Consider the following 24,048-nt stretch of genomic DNA (forward strand, 5'->3'; position numbering starts at 1 on the left):
TGTACAAATTATTATTCAAATTTAATAAAAATAAAATAGATATTCAAAGAAAAAAAAGACCAATAAAAAATTGAATAAGCATTAAAAAAATCATTTATTTTTTCGAAAAAGTAAATTTTTTTTAAAAAAATACATATTAAAATATCTTAAAAGTATTTTTTAACTAATAAATATAGATATAAAAATACATGTAATAAATAAATTAACATATTTTATAAAAATAATCTTTCAAAATTTTCTTTTAAATTTTATAAATACTTGCTTTTTTTTTTTATAAGTCTTTATTTTGTTAAATCTCTATACTATTCAGATTTTTTTATTTTTTTAAAATTACATTTTTGTTTTTTAAAAACTTTACTTAAAAAATAATATAATTTAGATTTAATGATATATTAAAATTTTATTTTGAAACAATGAACTTTCTAACTCAATTTTTAATGCAAACAAATAGTTTAGTGTTTATTTGGTAGAGTTTTTTTTTGGATTAAAAACTTTACTTAAAGGTCAAAAACTTTTTTGTTAAAAAATAAGAATATTTGGCAAAAGTTAACAAACCCTTGTTGACCAAATATATAGCTTTTTTAAGCTGTTTTAGAAAAACCTAAATTTTATATTTAAAAAAATTTTTTTTTTAACTTATATGGAAATTTAATGAGCATTTAATACAACTATTTTAATTTATATGGAAACTCATTAAACATTTAATACAATTTTTTTATTTACAACTAAAAACTTATTAATTTTTTAATAATAATTCTTTTTCAAAAAGATCTATATACGCAGACTAAAATTCTATTTTTATTAATTATTCCAAATTAACTCTTAAACGAATAACCTAGGATTGACCAGATAAGAGGCTCGTTATAATTATAATTACCCAATCTTCAAGTTTTAAATTATCATATTCAAAAAACAAATAAATGAATTATCTAAATCACATGATCATCTTTTTTATGTTTTTTTTTTTTTTTTTCCTTAGATCTTGAAAAGGAGAGAGAACTAATTTTTTTGCACTAAAAACTACAAAGCCACCCAAAGGAGGAATAAACTACCTTATATATCAATATTTCCATTTCTGGTGGTCAAGAGAGAAAAACAAATACGATAGAAAGTGAATATATGTATATATATATATATATATATATATATATATATATATATATATATATTTGTTTTTTTTGTTTGTTTGTGTAAATAGAGAATAACTTGTTTGTTAATTTTAGGGCGGTTGTTTTATTCTTAGGTGGGGGCATTGCATTCGTTTATGCCCTCTCGGTTATTTAACTTTTGTTTTCGGAAAATAGAAACAAATTAAATAACATTTTGATGTGGTATTAATAATGAGTATGTAAAATTTACTCTTTCTTTTTTCATTAGTAATTAACCTTTTTTCTAATGACCCGTTGTTTAGGAATGACTTTTGTCATCCTTTTAAGACGTGATTTTATAAGATGTAGGATTAATCACATTTTAATATACGTACTTTAGTAAGATTATACATTGAGTATTTAATTTAAAATATTTTACATTAGACTATTAATTTTCAAAATGAGTAGTAAAAAGTTTAAAAATTGAAAAAATTAATTAATTTTTACAATTCATAACGAAAATGAGAAAAAAAAATGGACTAGTTGATTAATAAGGAAATTTATTAATTTTATCAATTTTTATACTTTTTTATTATTCAATTTGGGAATTGAAGACTTAATGTGAAATAAATTATAATTCCAAAGTTTAATATGAATATTTTAAATTAGAAAATTTAATACACATTCTAATCAAATTATAGATACTAAAATCAATTAACCTTAAGATTTATTTGACACATAATTATCCATTATTTCCTTGCACAAAGTTCCAAATTCAAAAACCCCAATTCCAACATTAAAAAAATAAAACGCATAGTAGTATTATTATTATTATTATTATTTTTCCCCTTCAGTGGAACTTTTTATGCTGACACCACATGATACCTTTATTTAATTGATGAAAATTCATTGAAATAATGTTAGTTAATTTACATGTCATAGTTAACAAAGTTTATGGAATATCATTCTTCTCAAACTTCGAAGTTTGGGATAAAAACTTGATAATGTAGCTTCATGCAACAACTTTTCTTTTTGTGCATGACTACAACAAATTCAATATATAGGTACAATATTATTTTATCACTAGCAGCATAATGTTCGTCAGTAAAATTTTTGTCACAAAAAAAGTTGATGATCGTTCATGGCTAATCATGAAATCTTTTCAAGCCAAGATAATATTTTTCTTTTGTTCCACATCTCATTACATTAGAAATAAAAAAAAAAAAAATGATGAAGTTAATTAGTTCAAAATAGCGATTTAGGAAAAAAAGAGAAAAAGCATATGAATGTCATAAAACAAAAATTAGAAAATGTTTGAGCCAGTTTTAAACACCTTAAATCATCAAGGATTGGTTTAAATCGAGCCCCAAATATTGAATTGAAAGTGAGAAGCTGATTGCAATGTAGGAATTATGAGAAACGTGATTTGAGTTAACTTTGAAATTCTAAGGAATTTCTTGAGACAGTATTCTAAAGTCATATTCCTTGAGCCAAGTTCTAGAAGTTTGACTCGCGGTGGCTTACTCTAAAAGTGAAGTTGAATCAAATTTGCCAAATAATGGCAAAAATAATAATTTAACACAAATACTAATTCAAATGGAGGCACTAAGAGTTCAATCTTCGATAAGAACTGGGTTCAATAATATATATTAAGCTATTGTCGAACATAAATGAGCTGAAAAGATTGATTAAAAAGAATGAAAGTTTAGGTTTGTTGGAAAAGATGTTGTAAACTCTATTCCAGATAATATATACAAAAGCTATTTTCCAACACAGTTAGAGTTGAAAATATTGGTTAAAGAGAATGAAAGTTTATGCTTGGTGGAAAAGATATTATAGACCATATTCAAAATCATATAAAAGCTACAAAATCTCAATTTGAGAGGGTCTTTATGCAAAGACCATATACATAAATTTCATAGCTTAATTTTATTTTACTGGAGGATGTCCCCGATATAAGATTTGTACAGAGATTCTACCAGAAACCTCCAAATTATTCTTTTACATTCCACCAACATATGTGAAATCAGTTTTGTACTCATCCTTATGCAAGATCATAACTCTTTTTCTTAGACCCAACTAAGGTTAATGTTCTTATTTACCCAAAAAAAAAAAAAAAAAAGTAAAAAAAAAAAAAAAAAAAAAAGCGAAACAGGGTGTCCTATTTATAACAGGATGTAGTCGGTAAATATTACTGCTCCAGTTTTACTTAACTTTGGCGGATCATGTCCAATTCATCATAATTTTAGTTAATATAAAATTATATTTTTGCACTTTTAGTTTTTACGTTTTCTTTTTCAATTAAACTAAATTTGATTCTTGGGCATTGGAGGAAAAGCGGATATAACAGATGGACAAATAATAATTTGGCCACATTTTCCTTTCTTACTTGCCTCCCTTTTTCTTTTTCTTTTTTTTCCCTGTTTTTCTTATTGTCAGATTTTATTTTCTATAAAAAAAATAATAACAAGTAGATAAAAAATGATTTATTTGCAACTAGAGAGAGAAGTTGACCAAGAGAATGCAAGCAATAACCTGAATAGGAAAAATATTCAACATTTTTTTACCTCGTCTAAAATAAATACAAATGCATTCCCAGTGAACTTCAAAACTATTTGGAATGAAAGACGTTTCCAACTCTCTAATTAATTATACATGCTCATCGTTCATCATTCCATGTAATTTAAAGAATCTCCCACACACACTAAATAAAAACAGCATGCCATCTTCCCTTGTTTTGGATTTGGTCACTGAATACAACAGTGCTCAGTCAATATGGAATGTTAAAGAATAGTATGGGTTTGCAATAGAAGTAGATTGATTAGTCATATCGGCTCAGTTTAATCTTCCATTTTAAACGGGCCCAAAGATCATTATAGTAAAAGAGAAAAATTTCACAAACATGAACCGAAATGTCACAGCAGAAAGCCAGGCATTATTCTACAGAATTCCAACAGCAGCTTGACAAGGATGCTAAAAAAACCCCTTCTCTCAAAACCCTTCTACAGTATACCAGGGTTGTTCTGTTTCTGTGTTACTGTTTCACTGGTGCTGTTATCACCCTATATTAAAGTAAAAAAATATCAGTATGAGAATAAATTTACCATAATTATACAACCTCCTCAACCAACCACTAAAATTACTTGCCCCCATTAAACTTCTCAACTGGATCTTCCCATTAAACTTCGCATCTGGATCTTACAGGATCCACATGATGAACAGTGTTTGGGGATCAGCAAAGTTTGATGGGTCACTGAACAGATTCCCTAAGGGATCTGTGATGAATTTATATCTCACTATTTCTGAATCATTAGGTAACTTAACAAGAGGTTCGTTTGTCGACTTTGGTCCACCTTTCAGATATCTTTTTGTAGAAGAATTGGAACCGTGCATCATGGCTCCACAGCTGTAGATGAGGTCAAAATCAGTTTGTGCAACTATTCTTTAATGCATGAAGTTAACAATGGAGGAAAAAAGTTTTGGTTAGGATTTTTGTGTGAGTGCTACTCGTCCGACAAGGAGAGAAAGACCACTGGAACAGAAATCATTATATTACCACACCTAGCCGAAATATCCAAGCTCAGTCCAGATGCATCAACAAAAGTTGAACAAAGATTTTTTTAATACACTTGTTGTACAAAACACCCAAAAGATTTGATGAAATTAGCTTCAATTTACTCACTTTCCACATGCATGCTTCCTGTATTTAGAAGCCCGGTAAATCATTGCATCTATGTTGTTTGATGATGATTCTACATCATTCGGATAAGGTTTCCAGTTCCGTTGATATTTTGAAGCCTAATATGCAAAACATGAACAAAATGTGGGTTGGTCAGCATTTAGAAGCTTTAACAGTACATATCTCCACTCAGTCTCTACACATGTCTCCACTCAGTCTCAATACTAAATTAAAACGAAATCAACTTAAAAGATCCTCATGCCCAACATACCAAGGTTAAGAAGACAGAGATCGGGGATAAGAGGATGATCATCTTTACCATGAGCAACCATGGAGGGCAACCTGATATCCCAGCAGCCTAATTCTCGAAAACCAGAAAAAATAATGTGCTATGGTGAATATGATATATTACCTTAACATTTGCAAGGTTCATCTACCCCCAAACCACAACTGCAAGATAAGCAAATATAACAAAATTTCCTTTCTTTAATTTAAAATAGTATAGAAGATAAATAAATGAAGTAGGTAAATCACCAGCTACATGAACATTGAGAAATTGATATCAAAATTAGAAAATTAATTGAACATGATAAAAAATACTCCCAATTTACACTACTATCATTAAAACATTCGTAACCGGCAATATTGCAGAGCACATATTATATCTACCCTCAACACGGTCAAATATTCAGCATGCATTCATGTCTAACCTTGGACTAAAATAACAGCTTTGATTCATTCTCAGTGGCAGTTTTGATTAAGAGAAGTTTTCTAGCAATCTAATCGGTTATAAATCCAAGATTCTTACTAATTAAAAATAGGGGGCACAAACTAATTGAAAACAGCATTGCTTATTTTCCCTATTAAAACATTTTGAGAGTTTTCAGTCCAAGTTCAATCACAAAAATCATTTCAAAGAAAATGGGAAAGCAAATGACATACCTAGAGACTGCTTCTTCTTCTTCTTCTTCTTCTTCTTCTCTGAACATTATGGGCAGCATGTCTGAGAAGGTCCAATTTACTATACATGGATTTTTAGACTTCAAAACCTTCTCTAAAATACTATATAAATCAGGTCCACCACTACTATCTCCTAAGTTTCTACATATCCTAAGCACCTATATCACTTCCTGCACCTTTCTTTCCTTCTCAGCTTTCTGAAAATGGTGTTGTACGTTGCATTTCTGGGCATAAAACCTTGTTTTATCTTATTCTCCAACAAACGCAATGCTTCTCTTGATCCATAGACACGACATAAACAATGGAAGTAAATGTTGTATACAGCAACATCTGCACAGCCCTTTGAGATTGCATCAATCAATATCTTATAAGCAACTCTAATCTCCTCTCTTTTCAATAGGCCCCCCACCAAAGCAGCATATGTGTATGGATTGGGAGAGAGTCCTTTTTGATCAATCAACTCAATGAGCCCAAAAATATCTTCCACACTATCTTTAAGGCAAAGTGCACGAAGAATTACATTGTATGTGATCAAGTCTGGCTCACATCCTTCCCTCTCCATCTTTGCTAAGAAGTCCAATGCCTCTTTAGTCTTTTCATTATCACAGAGACTCTTGATAACTATAGTGTATGTTATAGTATTAGGCTTACAGCCATAACTATGCATTTCATCTAAGCAGCGAACAAGATCTTCCCACAGGCCTTCTCTACCAAACCCATAAATTAAAGCAGTATAAGAGCAGACATCACAGACAGCACCTTTCTTTTTCATCAATGCCAAAGCAGTATAAGTCTGACCAGACTTACAGAGAGCCCACAGAATGGGATTATGCAAATATGCAGCATAAAAAGAACCCTTGACCAGCATATTGGAGTAAACTAAGTACGCCTCTTTAATTTTCCCAACTTTGCTAAGTTTTGAAATCAACAAGTTCAAACTAGATTCAGTTGGAATATAGTTCAACCTCAACATAAACTCAAATATGCTAACTGAATCAGCTAAACTCCCTACTTTAAGAGTTTTCTTCAACAATTTTGACATAAATGTAAAAGATGGCACAAAGCCATTTCGATACATCTCCTCCGTAATAGAATAGCCAACTTTCAGATAACCATGAGATAGCATCCCATTGAGAAGCGTATTAAAAGTTGATGCATTAGGAGCAAACCCAAACCTTTTCATTACATGATACACCTCATACAAGGCTTCCAACGATACATTACACGACTTCAAAGAACAATGCATCAAACAGTTATAATCATAGACAGTCGGTTTCCCGAGTGTTAGTGACATGGAATTTAAGGATTCAAGAGCTTCTATAAGGTGTCCAGAGGTTGCATAATTTTGCATCCTGTGTTGAAGTTCTTGATAATTACAATCATAGGTATTGCTCCTTTCAATGAAATCCTCTATTCTAAAAGCACAGAAGGAATAAAAATTCTTAAAATGATGGACATGCTTGCAAATTCTGTAAAAATACCCAGCTTTAGGAATTGTGCAAAGAGACATAGCAGGGCAAGGAACGACTCATGCACTGGACCCAAATTCTTGGGAACACCTTGGATATTGTGATAAAACTGCATTAAGTAACTTTCAATAATCTGTTTGATTGGTGAGAAATCAAAAGAAAACAAACAATTTCAGAATTCCACAGTTGATGCCACTCCAATTTTCAAAAATTGCAACAGAAAAAGAACCTTCTAAATGGACTAGCGAAGCATAATATTAGTAACCACAATTCACAGCTGAAACGAGCATTGGGTGCTCCAAAAAAAAAAAAAAAAAAAAAAAAAATTCTAATCTTTGCTCTTAAAAATTTATTTATTTATTTGTTTTTCCATTTAAAATTTTCTCGGAAAAAGAGGACAGCATAGAGCTTTGCCACCATAAAGCCAACACATTTTTCATACCTCTAAGAGCTTTGCCACTGTCTCCTAAGTTTCTACATTTCCTAAGCATCTCTATCACTTCCTGCACCTTTCTTTCCTTCTCAGCTTCTGAAAACATCTTCTTCTTCTTAAGTTTGCTTCAACTATACATAAACCCAAACAAAAATTCAGCTACAGAATATCCCTTATTCTAAGAAACAAAAACGACAAGCACACATATAGGTAACTGGATACAAAAAATAGGCTTAAAATCAAAATAATAAATCTAAAAATACATATCGCAAACAAATCAGATAGCAAAGGGAAAATTCGAAAATCCAAATCAAAATCCAAAAAGTAAATCCCTAAAATAAAAAAAACACACGTACATAACAATAAAACATGGTTTCGAACAGAAAATCCTACAAATAAATAAAATTAAAAGGCATTAAACAAAAGAATAAAGAAAGAAAGAAAGAAGAATCGTTATCATCATCGAAGCTTAACTTTACCTGCACACCTGCCGAATTCGCAGAACCCTAAACAAAAATGGTGCTCTAGTTTTTTTTTGAAAGGAAATAGTGTTTTAGTTAACCATTTTCAGCAAAGGACGCTGTAGCTAAAATTATACCAATTTCCCTCCAGATCGCTCATAATTTTGGCCAGCTTATGTCTTTTTTTTTTTCTTTTTTTTTAAATAATTATTTTTGCCAATTTCTTATATTTTATATAATAAAATTTTCATTATTTTTTAAATCATTATTGGTTCAAAAATACTTTATGTTAAAAAAAATAATTTTGCATGTGAAGTCTCAAGATTATGTTAAATTTGTACTTTATTCTTTTTAATTAGGTCTGTCAAAATCTCATATAATATGATAACATGAATACTAAATATTTTAAAGTAACTACTTAAATTATTATTTAATATGTAAGTTTATTAGTAATTATTTATCTATGATGATAAGAAAAAAATTATTTATCACAATTAATGAATGACCAGTAAAATTTATATGTTCAAATGATAATTTAAATTATTATTAATTAAAAATTCATATAATTAAAAGTTTAATAAATACTATTTATCACCACGGACGGATGGATAATCATATTTATATGCACAAAAAACAATTTAGATGATTACCATTAAAACATTACTTTTTAAATCTTAAAATAAAAATAAAATTAAATATTTTCATTAAAATTTATTATATAAAACAATAATTATCATTAACAATAAATATTAAAACTCATAAAACTTGTAGCGATAAATATCAATTTTTACTACAAACCTTCTCATTTACCCCTTTAACTGCTATTTTCCTATTAGAATTAGTCCAATCATATAATTTTTTTTTCTAATAAACTTGGTGAATTTAATTATGATAATATCTAAAAATAAAATAAATAAACAAAATATATATCTTTTTAAATAGAGTTACAAAAATTGCATATATTTGATAATCTAATCATTTAACGAATATTCATCTATCATCTGTCAAACCATAAAAATAAATTTTATGGAATAAAATAAATGATAACAAAATATAGAGTTGAACTTTTGGCATACATATAGAATTGGGCATAACTGTTAAGGAAAATGATAATTGAGAAAGTAATTTGAGAGGTTTTATTTATTGTACAAGGGGAAAAATGCAAAACCTCATATATAGTTATTTATTATTATTATTAATTTTTTTTAAATAAAAACAAATATAATTATAAATAAAAGTGTGCGAAAGGCTAAAACCCCCCATCTGCTTGATTAAAGTTAAACGTCGCTGCCCAAAACCCTTGGGGCGTCTCGTGCTCTAAACCAACAAGAGAGGAGCCATGGGCTTCTTCGACCTCAACATACCCTACTTGGAATCCTTGGCGTCTGATAAGAGCACTCGCATAAAGCTCGTTACATTGGCTATGGAGCTCGGCTACTCTGGAATCGCCTATAACCGCACGATCAAGGGCGTCATGTCCGATCGAGACCGTTGCTCCATCCCTCTCCTCACCCTCTCCTCTCTTCTGAAGCTCTCACCGTCTCTCTCCTCCTCTGTGTATTTCCACCGTGACCTTCTTGGTGTTCCTCTCGATTCCCCTTTCCGACAGTACCGTCGCCTCACTGTCTGCGTTGATAATCTCTCCCAGGCTCAGGCCCTCAATTCCGGCAACCATATTTTGAAGACCTACGATTTTGTCGCAGTCAAGCCCATGAACCAGAGCGTTTTCGACAAGGCTTGTGAGAAATTGGAGGTTGTGCTTCCTTTTTTTAAAATTTTTTTACTGTTTGGTTTCCAAGAAATTTGAGATTGATATCGCTCGCTTATTTGTTTGTTTTTGTTTGACATAGGTAGATATAATTGCGATCGACTTCTCTGAGAAGCTCCCTTTTCGTTTGAAGATCCCCATGGTTAAAGCTGCTATTGAGGTTTTTCTTCCTAGATACCTTCTTTTTTTTTTCCCCCAAAAATGTCTAAAGTTGTTCTCGCCTTTCCGACGAATTCTCTTTTTAAAAAAATTTCATCAGCACCATGGATTAGGCAGTAATTTATGTTTTTCTTTTTTTCTGGTTTAATTTTTAAATTTCTATATGTGCAGCGTGGAGTGTATTTTGAAATCACGTACTCCAATCTCACCGCTGATATTCAAACGAGGAGGCAAATGATATCCAATGCTAAGGTGAGAACCTAGGGAGATTATTGAAGATAGTTTTATTGGCGTTTGTATCCCCCAGACACTCGCTATATTGTTCCTTACAAATTGTATCGATTGGTTTGATTTTGCTGTTCCTGAAGCTTTTCTTTTTCTATTATATGGTTCCAATATGCTTTGATTCCTACAACAACTTTGTAGAATGGTAAACTTTGATATATGTGTGTGTGTATATATAAATATAGATATGTAAACACAGATACATATATATATATATATATATAAATATATATTTATGTTTATGTGAATTTTAATTTTCTTCTCACTTCTCATACTTGATATTCATAAAAATGTTCATGGGTGGGCAAATATTTGTTATTGAACTTGCCTATATGATATTATGATGGGTGTCTTAATATATTCTCTTGCAAGAAGTAAGTTTGCTTCATGAATTTTTGTTGTCCACATTCAAATTGGAATAGAAACATTGATGGGTTTAGCCTTATACCAATTATATGTAAGCTTGTATAAAATAGCAACTTGTTATGCTATGGAGTGTAATGTTAAAAAACTGAAAGGTGCAGTTATTTGGTATTTAGCTATGAGTAGCAAATGTTACGTGGTATCAGGTTCAACTTCTAGGAACTAGAACAATTGGTTGCAGCAAGGAAGGAAAATATAGATCTTATTTTATGAGTAAAGGCATAGATATAGATTAAGACTTTAAAGCAAAGAGAATGGTCCTGGTTTTAGATTTAGATATCAATTCTTTAATGCTTGATTGGATATATGCCTGCTATGCTAGGACATGCTTCCTTGGCATCACTATTATTTTTATGTCTTCAAATAGGTGGTAATAACAGCAGTCTTATGTTACTAGTGAAAAAGAGATAATTAGATAGCAGTTTCTTTGGGTTCTAGTTTTTCATTGATCACCATATTAGGTTCACCTTCATCATTGGATGGTTGATGTTATCTTCATCTAAATGTTTCTTTAGTTCAATGTGCTTGGTGATGGCGAACGATGGAGATCACATAGGATTATAATTACTAGGGTTTTATGATTTTTAGGATTTTAATATTATTATGTTTATTAGGTTTTTTTATTATTATTTTAGTTTACTTTAGGTTTATTATTTGGCTTCCTAATTTAACTAGGTTTCTTATTATTTTAATTTCCTAATGTTATTAGGTGATTTTATTATAAATAGGGGTTTTTGTAACTCTTTTCAGTAGTTGACTAATAATACAAGTATTTTCTGAGAGTTAATTCTCTGGTTTTGTGTGATGCAAAACAAACTTAGGTGTGATGCCTAGGGATTTTGGGAGTGCTTCCTAAAATCATTATAGTGTGATACTAGAACCCTATCTATCTATTTTCAATTTTCTTTCCTTCCCTACCTGTCCTACATCACTTGGATTGTTGAATAAATCTGTAGTCATCACTGGAAATTGTGTTCCATTGTTTTGGAGCTTTCTGGTCCTACACTCTGTCTCTCTTCTTCCTTTGTAATCTTTTTACCATTTATCTGACCAGATTGAGTTGCCCTGCTTGACTATAGAACATTTTGTTGTTTGCAGGTAAATAAACATCCAACCAGATGATATTGTTGCAGGTTGTGATTGTGCCTTTTAACAAGGGAATTAGATGCTACCAATTACAGTTAAATAAATTGAAGTTGCATTTATAGGCATGCTAGTTGTGCATTTTTATGAATCTTCAAAGTAGCAAGTTTACAGTTGGTTGTTTGTTATTCTTTATGAGTTTCTGATTGATGTATCTAACCATATTTACATTTCCCTGAAACTTTCAGTTATTGGTAGATTGGACTCGGGGGAAGAATCTAATTATCTCTAGTGCTGCTCCTACCGTTTTTGAACTAAGAGGACCATATGATATTGCTAACTTATCTTCTTTGCTTGGGCTATCCATGGAACGAGCTAAAGCAGCTATGTCCAAAAATTGCAGGTATGATGATTTCCAGAGACAGCAAATTCATGTAGATTTTATGTTTAATGCATCAATTAATTCTTGTGTGAATGTCTTGCAGGTGTCTTATAACTAAAGCTTTGAGAAAAAGACAATTTTATAAAGAGGCCATCAAAGTGGAAATGGTCTCCTCAGGAGAACAAGTTGGCTTGGACAAACCTTTGTCAAGTGACTGGTTGAAATGGGATCCCATCTCTAGTGGTGAGGGTGACTTGATGCTAGATGATATTGCAAAATCTTTTGCTGCTTGCGATGAAGTATCCAAAGCTGTGAAGGCCATTGATTTTACTTCAGTTGTTGATAGCTTGCCATCACATGGTTTTCAAGTCAAGGATTTGATGTCTGGAGCTAACATTGGTTCCCAGTCACAAGATAGTACAAGTACTGTTATTTCTAGTGCCAAGGTAATTGAACTACCAATTCTGGTTGATGGAAATCTAGAACAGTCTGATAGGCCTGACCTTCCTGTAGCAGGTCAAACTTCATTAAATGATACTCCATTTGAAAATCAGACTTCTGGAAATCAAATTTGTCAAAAGCTATTTTTCCCTTCTGATACTACTAAAGCTTTCACAGATGCTGCGCAAATCAGATCGCCTTCTGCAACCACTGAGGCAGAACTAAGTATGCCTAGTAAATCAGATATGAATGTCGACTTGATTAAAGCAAAAATTGATGATTTGCAATCACAAAATGGTATGGATTTTTGTGAGTTACGTGATGAATTATCAAGCGAGAATATTACAAACATGTCAGGTATTGAATTAGGTGCTGCTTGTGATACTGATTCTAAAGTAGAGAGTCCCACTCCCATTATGTGTGGAGATGTTCCTGCTGATTATGAGGACAGAACTCTACAAAGTTCTGAGGCAGTATTAGGAAGAGCAGGAGATCCAGTAGATAAATTTTACCCCGCTGTAGTTACAGAAATTCTGAAAGATATTGTTCATGATGAGGACGGGAATTTACAAAGTTCTGAGATAGTATTAGGAAGTAAAGGTGATCCAGTAGATAAAGATGTCGGCAAGGTAGTTACAAAAAATTTGAAAGGTACTTCTTTGGTGTTGGATGATCTGTCATTGCATGAAAATTTTACAGAAACAGAACAACTTGAGAAACCTAGAGTTGATCCAGTTAAACTTCTGGGCCAGGTTCCTATTCTGGAGCCTAATAATGTGATAAGAGTTGGAGATAATGCTTCTGATGGAAATAGTGAGCCACCGGAGGTGACAATGGAAGAGCAAAAGCAGGAAAAAGCTGATTATGAATTTAATCATCAAACTCCAGCTCAATCCGTACCAGGTATTACCTTCTTTTAGTAATATATGTCCCAGATAGTTGAACTTCAAGGCAGTCATCTCACTTATTTTGGTTTTGGTTTAGGAGTGTTGATCATTCCTAATTGAAAAATCTTTTTGAAAACAAAATTATGTTTAGCAAACTGTTAAAATAGTCGAGCTCGTTTTCATCCAAATTATATATATCTTATTTATGTCCATTTATTGCAGGGAAATCCAAAGCCAAAAGGAGGATTCATCATCAAGCGTTTTTACTTCCTCTAAAGCGCATGCTGAGTCCTATACCTTTTAAGAAGAAGGCCCACAAAAGTAGAAGGAAAGCAAGTTGATTGTCTAACCGTGCATGTTTTGACATTTGTAAACTGTTTGATGCATCTTTTATTTGTTCATTTTATTTATTTATTTATTTATCTATCTCAGTAGCATTGTTGGTTTTCATTCATTTTTAAAGTTCGATAAAATTTTGTCAACCCACACTTGTAATATATTTTTGAAAACTTTGAAAATGATTTCAATTATAGCAAAGGTGCATTCAAATATTGTAGTGTTAGAAAGTTTGTAATATGGAAAGAATTTAAAGTCGGTCCATATGATATTTCTCCACGTCCTCTAGAAGGTGCCTTCTTTTGCACTGCATGCTGCGTTTACTTTTGCTTTTACATTCTCCATATTAAATTTTATTTACGCCAATTTTCCATTGTATTTCGTATTCATGAATCGTGTAATGAATTTCAAGACGTTTAAGCATAAATCAATCTCCTGTCACATGGTATGGTCAATGTTGTTCAATTCCATAACCTGAAGTTCCCAGTAGCATCATCTATATCTGGACAAAAACTTGCATAGGATCCTAGTTGGTGCGATCACCCAGTAGATTTTTGACACGTCACACCTATGGTAAAATAATTTATTGTTTTTCTGAGGATTCATCTTCTACTTTCTTTCCCTTTGTTTGGTTATTCTCCATTCCACCTCCACTGAGTTCTCTCTACAAAGCCGATCCATTTCAATGTTTTCTTTGCCACATTTATATCTAGCAAAAGATGAAGACTAGTCTCTTCAATGACTTCATTAATAATAGGAAACACTCGAATCTTAAATTATAATTTAAGCACGAAGGTGAATACTTGTTCAAGCCCCCCCCCCCCAAAAAAAAAAAAAAAAAAAAAAAAAAGAAAAAAAGAAGGGGAAGATAGTATCTACCCACGATCTAAATATGAAGATTTCTCCCATCCCTATTCTTTTTTTGGGTATTTGTTAAAATTTATGGTCTGCATTTTGATTGTGTAAGACTAATATTTGATAACAATTAATATTGTTGGATTTTTATTTGTTAAAATTTATGGTCTGCATTTTGATTGTGTAAGACTAATATTTGATAACAATTAATATTGTTGGATTTTAAAAATAGGTTTTTTGTTAAAGCTATTTATAGTGTTTGAAGCAAGGCTTTAGTTTAAAGTTTTAGATTTGCAGTATTACAGGGTTTTTTGAAAAGCTTTTTATTTGTGTAGATTTTGAAAATTTCGTGATGCATTAGGACGAGAATGAATCTAACACCACCACAAAAAAGTGGAGGAAGTGAGGCGGTTGGCTTGGCGCTGCGTTTTCTCTTGGAACGAATTTGGTTGCTCTTTCTGGGGCCAAATTTGCTATGAAGTACTGAATATTGATCAAAAGATTTGGATGGGTGTAGGCCCTTCGTGGCTGAGAGGTTTACTTAATTTTTTAGTAATATCTTTTATCCTAAAAAAAAAAATGTTGTATTTGCTAAATAAAATTAATTATTCTTCATAATTTTTTTGGCCAGGAATTATCATCCTTAATTCAGTGTTCACTTAAATTAGTCAAAGTATTTGATATTATCTTCCACATGTACAGTTGTATGTACCATTATTTAATTTTGATTTTCATTAATTTAATATTTAATTATTCAAATATTATTTTAATTATTGGATAAAAAATGGTTAGATATTGAAGAAGAATAGATTATTCCATATGATTTAAAAATAAAAAGATTTGAATAGTCACAAATATAAATATAAAGTGAAAAATCCTACATCGGAAATACAACAAGTATAAAAATAATCTATTTGCCTATATATTAAAACCTTATTTGCTTATTGAAGATACACATCTTTTTCTGTACAACTAAAAAATATTAGACTATTTAAGTTTTTCTTTTTTAGAACACATCTCTTTAGACTATTTTATTTTCTTGCTATTGCATAATGTTAGAATGCAATTGCAAATAATAGAAAATTTTGTTTCGTTTCTTGCACTTTTTCGGTAACCAATCAATAGTATTCTTTATGTGCCAACACTGTTCTTTTTGTGCCAATAAGTTTTGCATGCATTCCAAGCTTTTTCTTATTGAAATCTTGGTCTTAGACCTTTCAACTAATTTTTCTCACTTTCTCGCTAACCAATCAAAAGCACTAGGCATTTCATCATGCTTTGCATTTAATCGATTTACATGCAAACGCATCTTGTATTATCAAATAAATAATAATGTAGATCATTATTTTCTAAAATACTATACTGAGAATCTATAAAAGGCAAAGAATTATATTACCTTCTCCCGGAATATTTTCTCGCAAATTTGCTCGGCTCTTTTCTTGCCCTAGAAACTCTCTGCTTCGCTTTGCTTCAATCGGTTTAGAGCAAGAAAATGAAAAAATGATGAGCAACCGGTATTGCGCTCTTTTTATAACTAACTTCGTTGCCACATAATTTTTTCTGTTAGACGAAAACATAATAAAAAAATAATTAAAAAAAAGTGAGCAAAATTTTTTTATAATTTTTTTGTTTGCTTTGTTCCCAAAACGTCGCCGTTTTTTCTCTCTCTTTCTCTCTCTAACCTTTTGGTGGCCTCCCCATTTTCTTTCTTCGATTTTTTTTTTATTTTTTTATTTTTTAATTTAGTTCTTTCTTACGGAGTTGGAAAAATCTCTCTCTCTCTCAATTTTGTCTCCTGGATTTTGATTTCTTAAAACCATTTTACGTTCTTCCTCAACTTGCTCGGCCAAATTCCTCGTTGTCGAAGTATTAAAGGTGTTAGTTTTTTCTTGGTGATTTGAATTAGAATAAATGTTTTTGTTAGGGTATTCCTTTTTACAATCTTATGTTTGGTTGCTTAAATAATTTTGTTCATTGATAATTTTCTAGTTTAAGTTAAGGAAATTGAGACTTTGGAATTTTTTTGGATCTTCTAGGATTTTACATGTTAAATGAGTGTCTTTCCTGTTCCTAGTTTTAATATACTTTGTTCTAAACAGTTTTGTAAATCTGCAATTCGGATTCTTCGGAAAGAGATTTAATAGCTTATCTTTATTGTTTTTTTTTTATTATTTATTATTATTATTATGTTTTATTTTTCGTAGAGCTTTAGTTTGATTCATTTGCTTCTATCAACCCACTTAGGGATGGTAATTTACCAGCCCTAGTAAAAGTATAGGGATTGCGTTTGTTTGCTTGGAGATTATGACAGTCAGGAAGTGATTATTGTGGTTCTGTTTTAATTTATGAATAATAGTCTAAAGTTGGAACGGAGGGTTTTTCTTTGTTAAGATTTGCAGTTAAAATCTCTGGTGCCAACATTGTGTTAATATTTCCCAATAGAATTGAGTTTGCTATATTGGCAATATTAGAAGTGAAATTGAGTTAAACTGATTGATCTCCATTCAATAGATAATTAGTAATTTCTGTTTAAAGTTTGTATATGGAGTTAGTCATCTAAAGTAGCAGAATTTAATATTTTAAGTGTATGTGTGATTTGAGAAAATGAATGTCCTTTTTCTTGTGACATCTTCTTTAAAACACAATTTTGGGTATGAGATTTTGAGTAAAATGTATTTGCATTTGCAGAGATTGATATTTTAGGGAAGATATGTATACTTTAATGATCAAATGATTATGGGTATCTCACCTATGCAATTATGTTCATTCCTCGTCATTAGTCATTTTGAATCCGGTTGATACGGCTCTTCTAGTGTTAGGAAGGGTTTAAATACTAAAAAAGCTGTAAGTGTTTTGAGCAAAAAGAAGTCAGTAACAATGGAGTTGTGGGTGAAGAGCAATGTTCGGTTCCTGGAAGAAGATGAGTCAAGAGTGAATGATGTACTCAACATGTAAATAATGGACCTAGGGGAGCAATTGGGGTGATATTGGGTTCCAGATACAGCAACCACGGTCTAAGGGGCTATTATGTGTAAAATCAACTCGCAAGTGCACGAATCATTTTTAAGTAATAAAGTGGAAAAATAAGATTATCGTTAACCAGGGAATTAAGAATCAAATACCAAAGATAATTAGATTTTGGTAATATGAGAACTAACAATTAAGATGGCAATTGAAAATTAAATAAATTAAATTAAACAAAAACAATCAATTAAAATTATATCAATTTCAAGTAAGAGAGTGAGTTTAATAATTATGAATATTAAGGTATTTGATTTTACCACTAAATATTCCAATTTAATTACTTAAATATGTGAATTTAATTAGCTAGTAATTTTATCATCCACACTTAATCACAAAATTAATTAAAAGTAGTTTACACTCACAATTAATAATATTTACATGACCTAATTTATTCTTTCCGGCCTATAAATTAAATCATGCAAATTCATTAAGCATAAATTAAGCAAATAATATGGCATGAGACATAACTATTTTCCAATCAATTATGCATTCATATAAATCATTTTAGATCCATAATTTTATCCTTTTACAAGCTCAAATATTATTAAAATTATTTATTCCTTTCGACCTATGAAAACATCAAGCATACCAATGATTTATTAACAAAATATATTACTAATTAAATAAAATTCAACATATATTAAAATAATTAAATCTTCATAATTAGGGCTACATCATAGCCCTAGCTATGAAAATTAGTTCATGGAAAAACTAAATTCACATTCATAATTATTAAAAATAATAAGGATCACAATTGAAGAGAAAAGAGAATAAAAACTATTGAAGAAATCCTCCTCCAAAAGCTGTCCAGGTCGTAGCCTTCTTCTCCAAGTAAACCCACGTCTCTATGTCTCCTCTAAGCTCTCCAATTGATCTTCCAAAACTCTAAAATTTTAAAACTCTATAACCTTTAAGAGAATTTAAGAAACTCTCAAAATTTGGTTTGTTTCTATTAAAGGCTCCTAAAAGCTCTTTTTTTAACTCTCTAAACTTGTATATCTTCCTTCAATGTGGTGAGGGCTATATATATATATAGGACCTTGGGAACATTTTTCTCTCTTTATTTTCAATGTGGGAGTCTTGGAAGATACCTTTTTTGGGCCATCAAAAGGGTTGGACGAATTTCATGTGTAAAAAGGGAACTTGATATTACTTGCTTTCCAATACTTTCCTTTTCTCTAATTATTTCTAAAAAAATAGTTAATTAGTCTAATTTACCCTTAATGAAGCATGTGATATGACATGTGCCTCATTAATGATAAATTAACCAATTATTGCCACTTGTCTTTATCTTGGCTCTCAAATTGCCTTGGTTCCCTCTTTTGGTCAATGGTAGAGATTTAAGTAGAATATTCTTTTTTAGAAATTCCAAACTTTAAATAACGATAATTCTTTGCTCGCACCTCGAAATTAAAAAATAATGAGACATTTGAGATCGTCAGATTGTGAGGATTCATATGACATCCACTTTCACCGTGAAATTTCCGACAGAATCTTTATGGAATTTTTAAGGAATCTTTTTAATGTTTAGTCTATTTGAGCTCTATTCTTGCTTCCCATCATAATTCAACCCGAGAAATCCATTTTTATGGTTGTTTTCTTGAAATTTTTTCTCCTTCATCTCGATTAAGAAAAATATATAATTGAATATCGTTCCAAACAAACTAACACAAACTAACAAATATTAATCTACAAATATGGCATAAAATCATCAATATTTTAGGCCTAACAGGCTAGTGATACGTTGCGAAAGGTTTATTCCCATCAGAATATTGGAAATTTTACTAGGGGAAAATGATGATTCTACATGCCACATTGTCTGTGCTTTGCTTCAAAATTGCAATTATGAAGGTTAGTAATTTCTATTTCATCATGGTTGATTGTCATTCCATTGCATGTTCATAGTCACTCAGGTAGACAAGTACTGAATAGACTGGTGTCGTATACAGAGATTAATGCTTGTACCATAGGTTTTTATGGTCAATTTTATTTCTTGATAAAAGGAAAAAGGCCAAAAAAAAAAAAAAGGACTTGTATTAATTTTAAAATTACATGGACTCTCAATGATTGAGGTTTGTTTAAGTGTTTGTGCATGGTCAACTCATTACTATTACTTCTTTTGATTTTAAAATATTTCAAATTAATTGGACTATTTGGAGTAGTTCTTTAGTATACTATTAGAACTTATGCTATTATTATAATTTTTTGTCCATTCTGATTTTTGTATTTGTGTTTTCCAAGAGGTGTCCAAGCAAGTCTCATCTTTTTCTTTTGGGTGAACAAATGTTTATCTACTGAAATCCAATTATTCAGACTTCTGTTACTGCTTCAATGTACAGCATTTAACTGCTAATCTCCTTTTAATAGTCATGCCGCCGCTAATGGTCTTGAAGCTTAGAAAATTTTGGGAGATCCAAATAATCAGACCAATATTGTCCTAACAGAGGTAATCATGCCTGTTTTATCCAGCATTAGTCTGTTAAGAAAAATTATGAGCCACAAAACTCTAGGAACATTCCATTGATTAGTTAGTATAATTTTAGTGTTTGTGTATTGATTTTTTTATGATATATGAGGCTCTTGTTCCCATGATTTATTGCTGATTTGGCATTTTCACTATCATACCTGACGAGGTATGCATGCACTGATGTCATATTATGATTCTATGGGTATAGTTTTTAAGTGTTTGTCAAAGGGTGTAGTTGATTTTTTATTGAAACCTATTCCCAAGAATAAACTTAAAATTTTTTGGCATCATGTTTGGAGATGATGCCACAATGTGAATTGCTATACATTTCTCCTTCTGATTTTACTTAATAATCAATATGAACATTAGCCTAGAGACAAAAGCATTGCTAGGTTTTGACCACAAATTTTTTGGATGTGCCTCATCATACCATATCTACAACCATCCAACTTATACTCCCAATGCCCCTGTGTTTTTCTTCTCTATTTCTGTTGTTTTCTTTTTCAAGGGAATATATATATATATATATATATATATATATATATATATTTAAATTGGAGGGGAAGGAGTTGAGGGTGGAGAGGGAAAAGTTGAGGATTGATATTTGTCTCTCTGCTTAAAATTGCTAATGTAAAATTGGCTCTAGGACATACAGTGGCTTTATGCATCATGTTTCTACTAGTTCATCACTTTCAGTTGACTTTAGGGAATTAGTGTTGATAATTTCTTCCTCAAATTGGATTCATTTGTTGCCTTTCTCAGTATAGTGGTTGTGGGAGTGAAAGTGGAACTCAGACGAGAAAGTCTATGAAGTGAAAAAAGTAATGACTGGTCAAAAAATGATGCTAGCAGTAGTTATGAGCATGATATTGGAAGTACTGGTCACATTGATAGGTTTTAGATTCATTTTGATCTAAATCATACCTTTACATCTTCTATTGATACTTGGATTAAGTTTGCAAAACAAAAAAAAAGTACGAATTCTCAAATTGGAGCTGTCCTATATGGATAAGTCACCCTTATGTGCTATCCTTAGTGAACATGTCGTTGGGGTTGAGTCTTTCAAAGTGGTCTATTTGGTATGTGTAGAGCTTGCTGGAGAGGTTATACAATGATGGTCCTTATGAGCTAATTGTTCTACACTTTTTACTTGGTGTAGCTTGTTATATGGGTCGTGAGTGGGAACCTAGTTTCCATTTGGGTATGTGCCCTTGGATTGCTATTGCATATTCAGCTCCTGTTGCAGCTGCTATTGCTGTTTTCTTGATCTATTCAATTGGTCAAGGAAGCTTTTCTGATGGTATGCCTCTAGGAACCTTTGGTACTTTCAACTTCATGATTGTATTCCAAGTTGAGCACAACATCCTCATGCACCCATTTTGTTAGGCGTAGCTGGTGTATTCAGTGGCTCCCTATTCAGTGCTGTGCATGGTTCTTTGATAACTTCTAGTTTGATTAGGAAAACCACAGAAAATGAATCTGCTAATGAAGGTTACAGATTTGGTCAAGGGGAAGAAACTTACAATATCGTAGCTGCTCATGGTTATTTTGGATGATTGTTCTTCCAATATGCTAGTTTCGACAACTCTCATTCTTTACACTTCTTCCTCGCTACTTGGCCTGTAATAGGTATTTGGTTCATTGCTTTAGGTATTAATAGTAAGGCTTTTAACTTAAATGGTTTCAATTTCATCCAATTTGTAGTTGATAGTCAAGGTAATGTAATTAATACCTGGGCTGATATTATCAACCATTCTAAATTGGTTATGGAAGTTATGCATGAATTTAACGCTGATAACTTCCCTCTAGATCTAGTTGCTGTTGAAGTTCCGTCTACAAATGGATAAGACTTTGGTATTAGTGTACATTGAGTTATTGAACATAAAGGAGCAATAACCAATTTCTTGTTCGAGCAAGAAGTTTGGTATTGCTCCTTTAGGAGTTTTTTTACTTAAATTTTTTTTCTTAATAACCAATTTCTTGTTTGAGCAAGAAGATTGGTATTGCTCCTTTAGGAGTTTTTTTACTTAAATTTTTTTCTTTACTTCATATTTACTTCATTATACCCATACTTTCGTTATGTAGAAATTCTTATTTTCGATATCCTCTTCTCAATTTTTTTTATTTTACATTTAAATTTAAAGGTTTCAATTCCATTTTTTCTTCTTTTAATTTGAAGAATGAAAAAAAAAAAATTGATAAATGGTGTAAATAGACTTATTTGTTTGTAATTTGTAATAGGGGCAGATGTAGTCAAAGGGATTAAGGCAGTGGATTGTGAATCCACCATGTGCGGGTTCAATTCTCGATAGTGATAGGATAAATTTACCAATTTCTCACTTCTTCAAGTACTAAGAACTCATAAGAAATGATAAAAAAAATTCAAGTGATTGAAAAATTTCGGACTTAAGATCATTATTTGAATCACATTTTAAAGTAAGAACCACATTTTAGCATCCTAAAATAAATCCATATTTGTACTCAAGCAGGTGAATTTATTCTTAATCGACGTTATAAATACAATCTTCTCAAATTTATCCCTTTTGTGAAGGCATTTCCTTACTTGTCAAAACTTGTGTTTAAGGTATGTACTATTATTTACTTGGTAGAACTTTTTTCTTTAAAAGGTTGTTTGGTTGTGAATTTATTAAATAACAGGCTTATATATCCTCCCTTGTTCAAGGGTGATTCCTTTGCCTTCAATGTTTTAAAGATTCTATATATATTGACTTTCTAAAGAGTGGCAGAAAAGAAAAAAATATAAATTTAATGACATTCATCTCCCAATGAGTTAGCCTTTTGAAGAAAAGGTGGTTTTACATAATTCATTTTCTATATATCTAGATAAGGGTAAAAAAATCTTTATATGGGATATGCATTCAAAATGGGGTAGTCCATTATTGTAGACCCTCTTTTTTTTATTTTATTTTTATTTTTATTTTTATTTTTATTTTTATTTTTTCTTCTGCATAAACTGTTATTTGATCGGATATATATAATATGTATATATGTATACATAAGCTGAGCTTTTGAAAGCTTAAAAATGCCCTCAACTTTATCTCAGAAGTGGAAATATTAGGCTACTCCGGCCGTAAAAGCGATGTTGAGCTAATTGTCTACTTGATAGAGAATGCAGTTTCTCTAAAGAAAATTATTATCAATCTTATTCGATTCGAGGAATTTCCGTGGACAACACCAAACTCATCTATGAAAAGCAAAAAGGAGGAAGAAATGGCGAAACACCAAGCTCTGCAACATTTGATACATAAAAAGTGATTAAGCAGTATACTCCTTTTGAATTGTATGAATGAAAACACAGAATGTAATGTTTCAATTGATTTACAAGCATGCAATATTTCTGATTTAAAATTACTGTTAATGAAAACGTCGTTACCATGTAAAGACAGAAGATTACAAAGAGGAAGAATGTTCCCATTTTTCTTTGAGAAGGACTCTTATAATGTCACTAGTTCAAGCTTGACATTGTCTACGAACTTTTAAGCTGCAAATTTGAATTTGTCACCGGATAAGGCTTTTATTTAAAGGCATGGGATTTTCAAATGGGTAATTTTCCATATATAATTTATAACTTAGTCCCTGAGCATTAATTTTTTGATAAATTAATCCCTAAAAATGAGTCAATTCGCGCACGTTAGTTTGACCATTTTTAACAATTTTAGCACATGCTTTGCAGGTAAGCCTACAAAAAGATAGAAATGATCATTTTTGGGGACCAAACTGCAATTTTATATGGTTTATGGGGCAAATGCACAAATTACAATTAAAAAAAAAACAGTCGAATAAAATGTTGAAAACAGTTTTTCCTCTCAAACAAACATAAAAAAATA

General features: G+C 31.0%; 2 protein-coding genes and 1 pseudogene across 17 annotated transcripts; 2 read left to right on the forward strand and 1 right to left on the reverse strand.

Annotated features, from left to right (window-relative positions):
* Positions 1-3,866: 3,866 nt before the first annotated feature.
* LOC107434801 (pre-mRNA-splicing factor SLU7) lies at positions 3,867-8,267 on the reverse strand. Of its 16 annotated transcripts, none has more exons than XM_060812036.1 (5): positions 8,109-8,267; positions 7,639-7,760; positions 5,710-7,305; positions 4,771-5,217; positions 3,867-4,494 (listed from the first exon to the last, which is right to left on the reverse strand). In XM_060812036.1, exon 3 carries the CDS (start codon positions 7,235-7,237, stop codon positions 5,891-5,893), a length of 1,347 nt encoding a protein of 448 aa, XP_060668019.1. In that variant the 5' UTR covers positions 7,238-7,305; positions 7,639-7,760; positions 8,109-8,267; the 3' UTR covers positions 3,867-4,494; positions 4,771-5,217; positions 5,710-5,890. The 16 variants fall into 16 exon arrangements, with proteins under 16 accessions (XP_060668019.1, XP_060668017.1, XP_060668023.1 ...); XM_060812034.1 differs by having other exon boundaries at positions 5,710-7,329; XM_060812040.1 differs by having other exon boundaries at positions 4,771-4,886; positions 5,039-5,125; positions 5,710-7,760.
* A 1,071-nt stretch (positions 8,268-9,338) lies between these two features.
* On the forward strand, positions 9,339-14,118 carry LOC107434803 (protein GAMETOPHYTE DEFECTIVE 1). Its single transcript, XM_048468931.2, has 6 exons — positions 9,339-9,843; positions 9,941-10,018; positions 10,189-10,269; positions 12,057-12,211; positions 12,294-13,534; positions 13,741-14,118. The coding sequence occupies exons 1-6, from the start codon at positions 9,430-9,432 to the stop codon at positions 13,857-13,859; spliced, it is 2,088 nt and encodes a 695-aa protein (XP_048324888.2). The 5' UTR covers positions 9,339-9,429; the 3' UTR covers positions 13,860-14,118.
* Positions 14,119-21,024: 6,906 nt separating this feature from the next.
* On the forward strand, positions 21,025-22,047 carry LOC125420989 (photosystem II protein D1-like; annotated as a pseudogene).
* Positions 22,048-24,048: the final 2,001 nt, after the last annotated feature.

Source organism: Ziziphus jujuba, chromosome 10 (assembly GCF_031755915.1).
Source record: "Ziziphus jujuba cultivar Dongzao chromosome 10, ASM3175591v1".
In the NCBI taxonomy this organism is placed as follows: Eukaryota; Viridiplantae; Streptophyta; class Magnoliopsida; order Rosales; family Rhamnaceae; genus Ziziphus; species Ziziphus jujuba.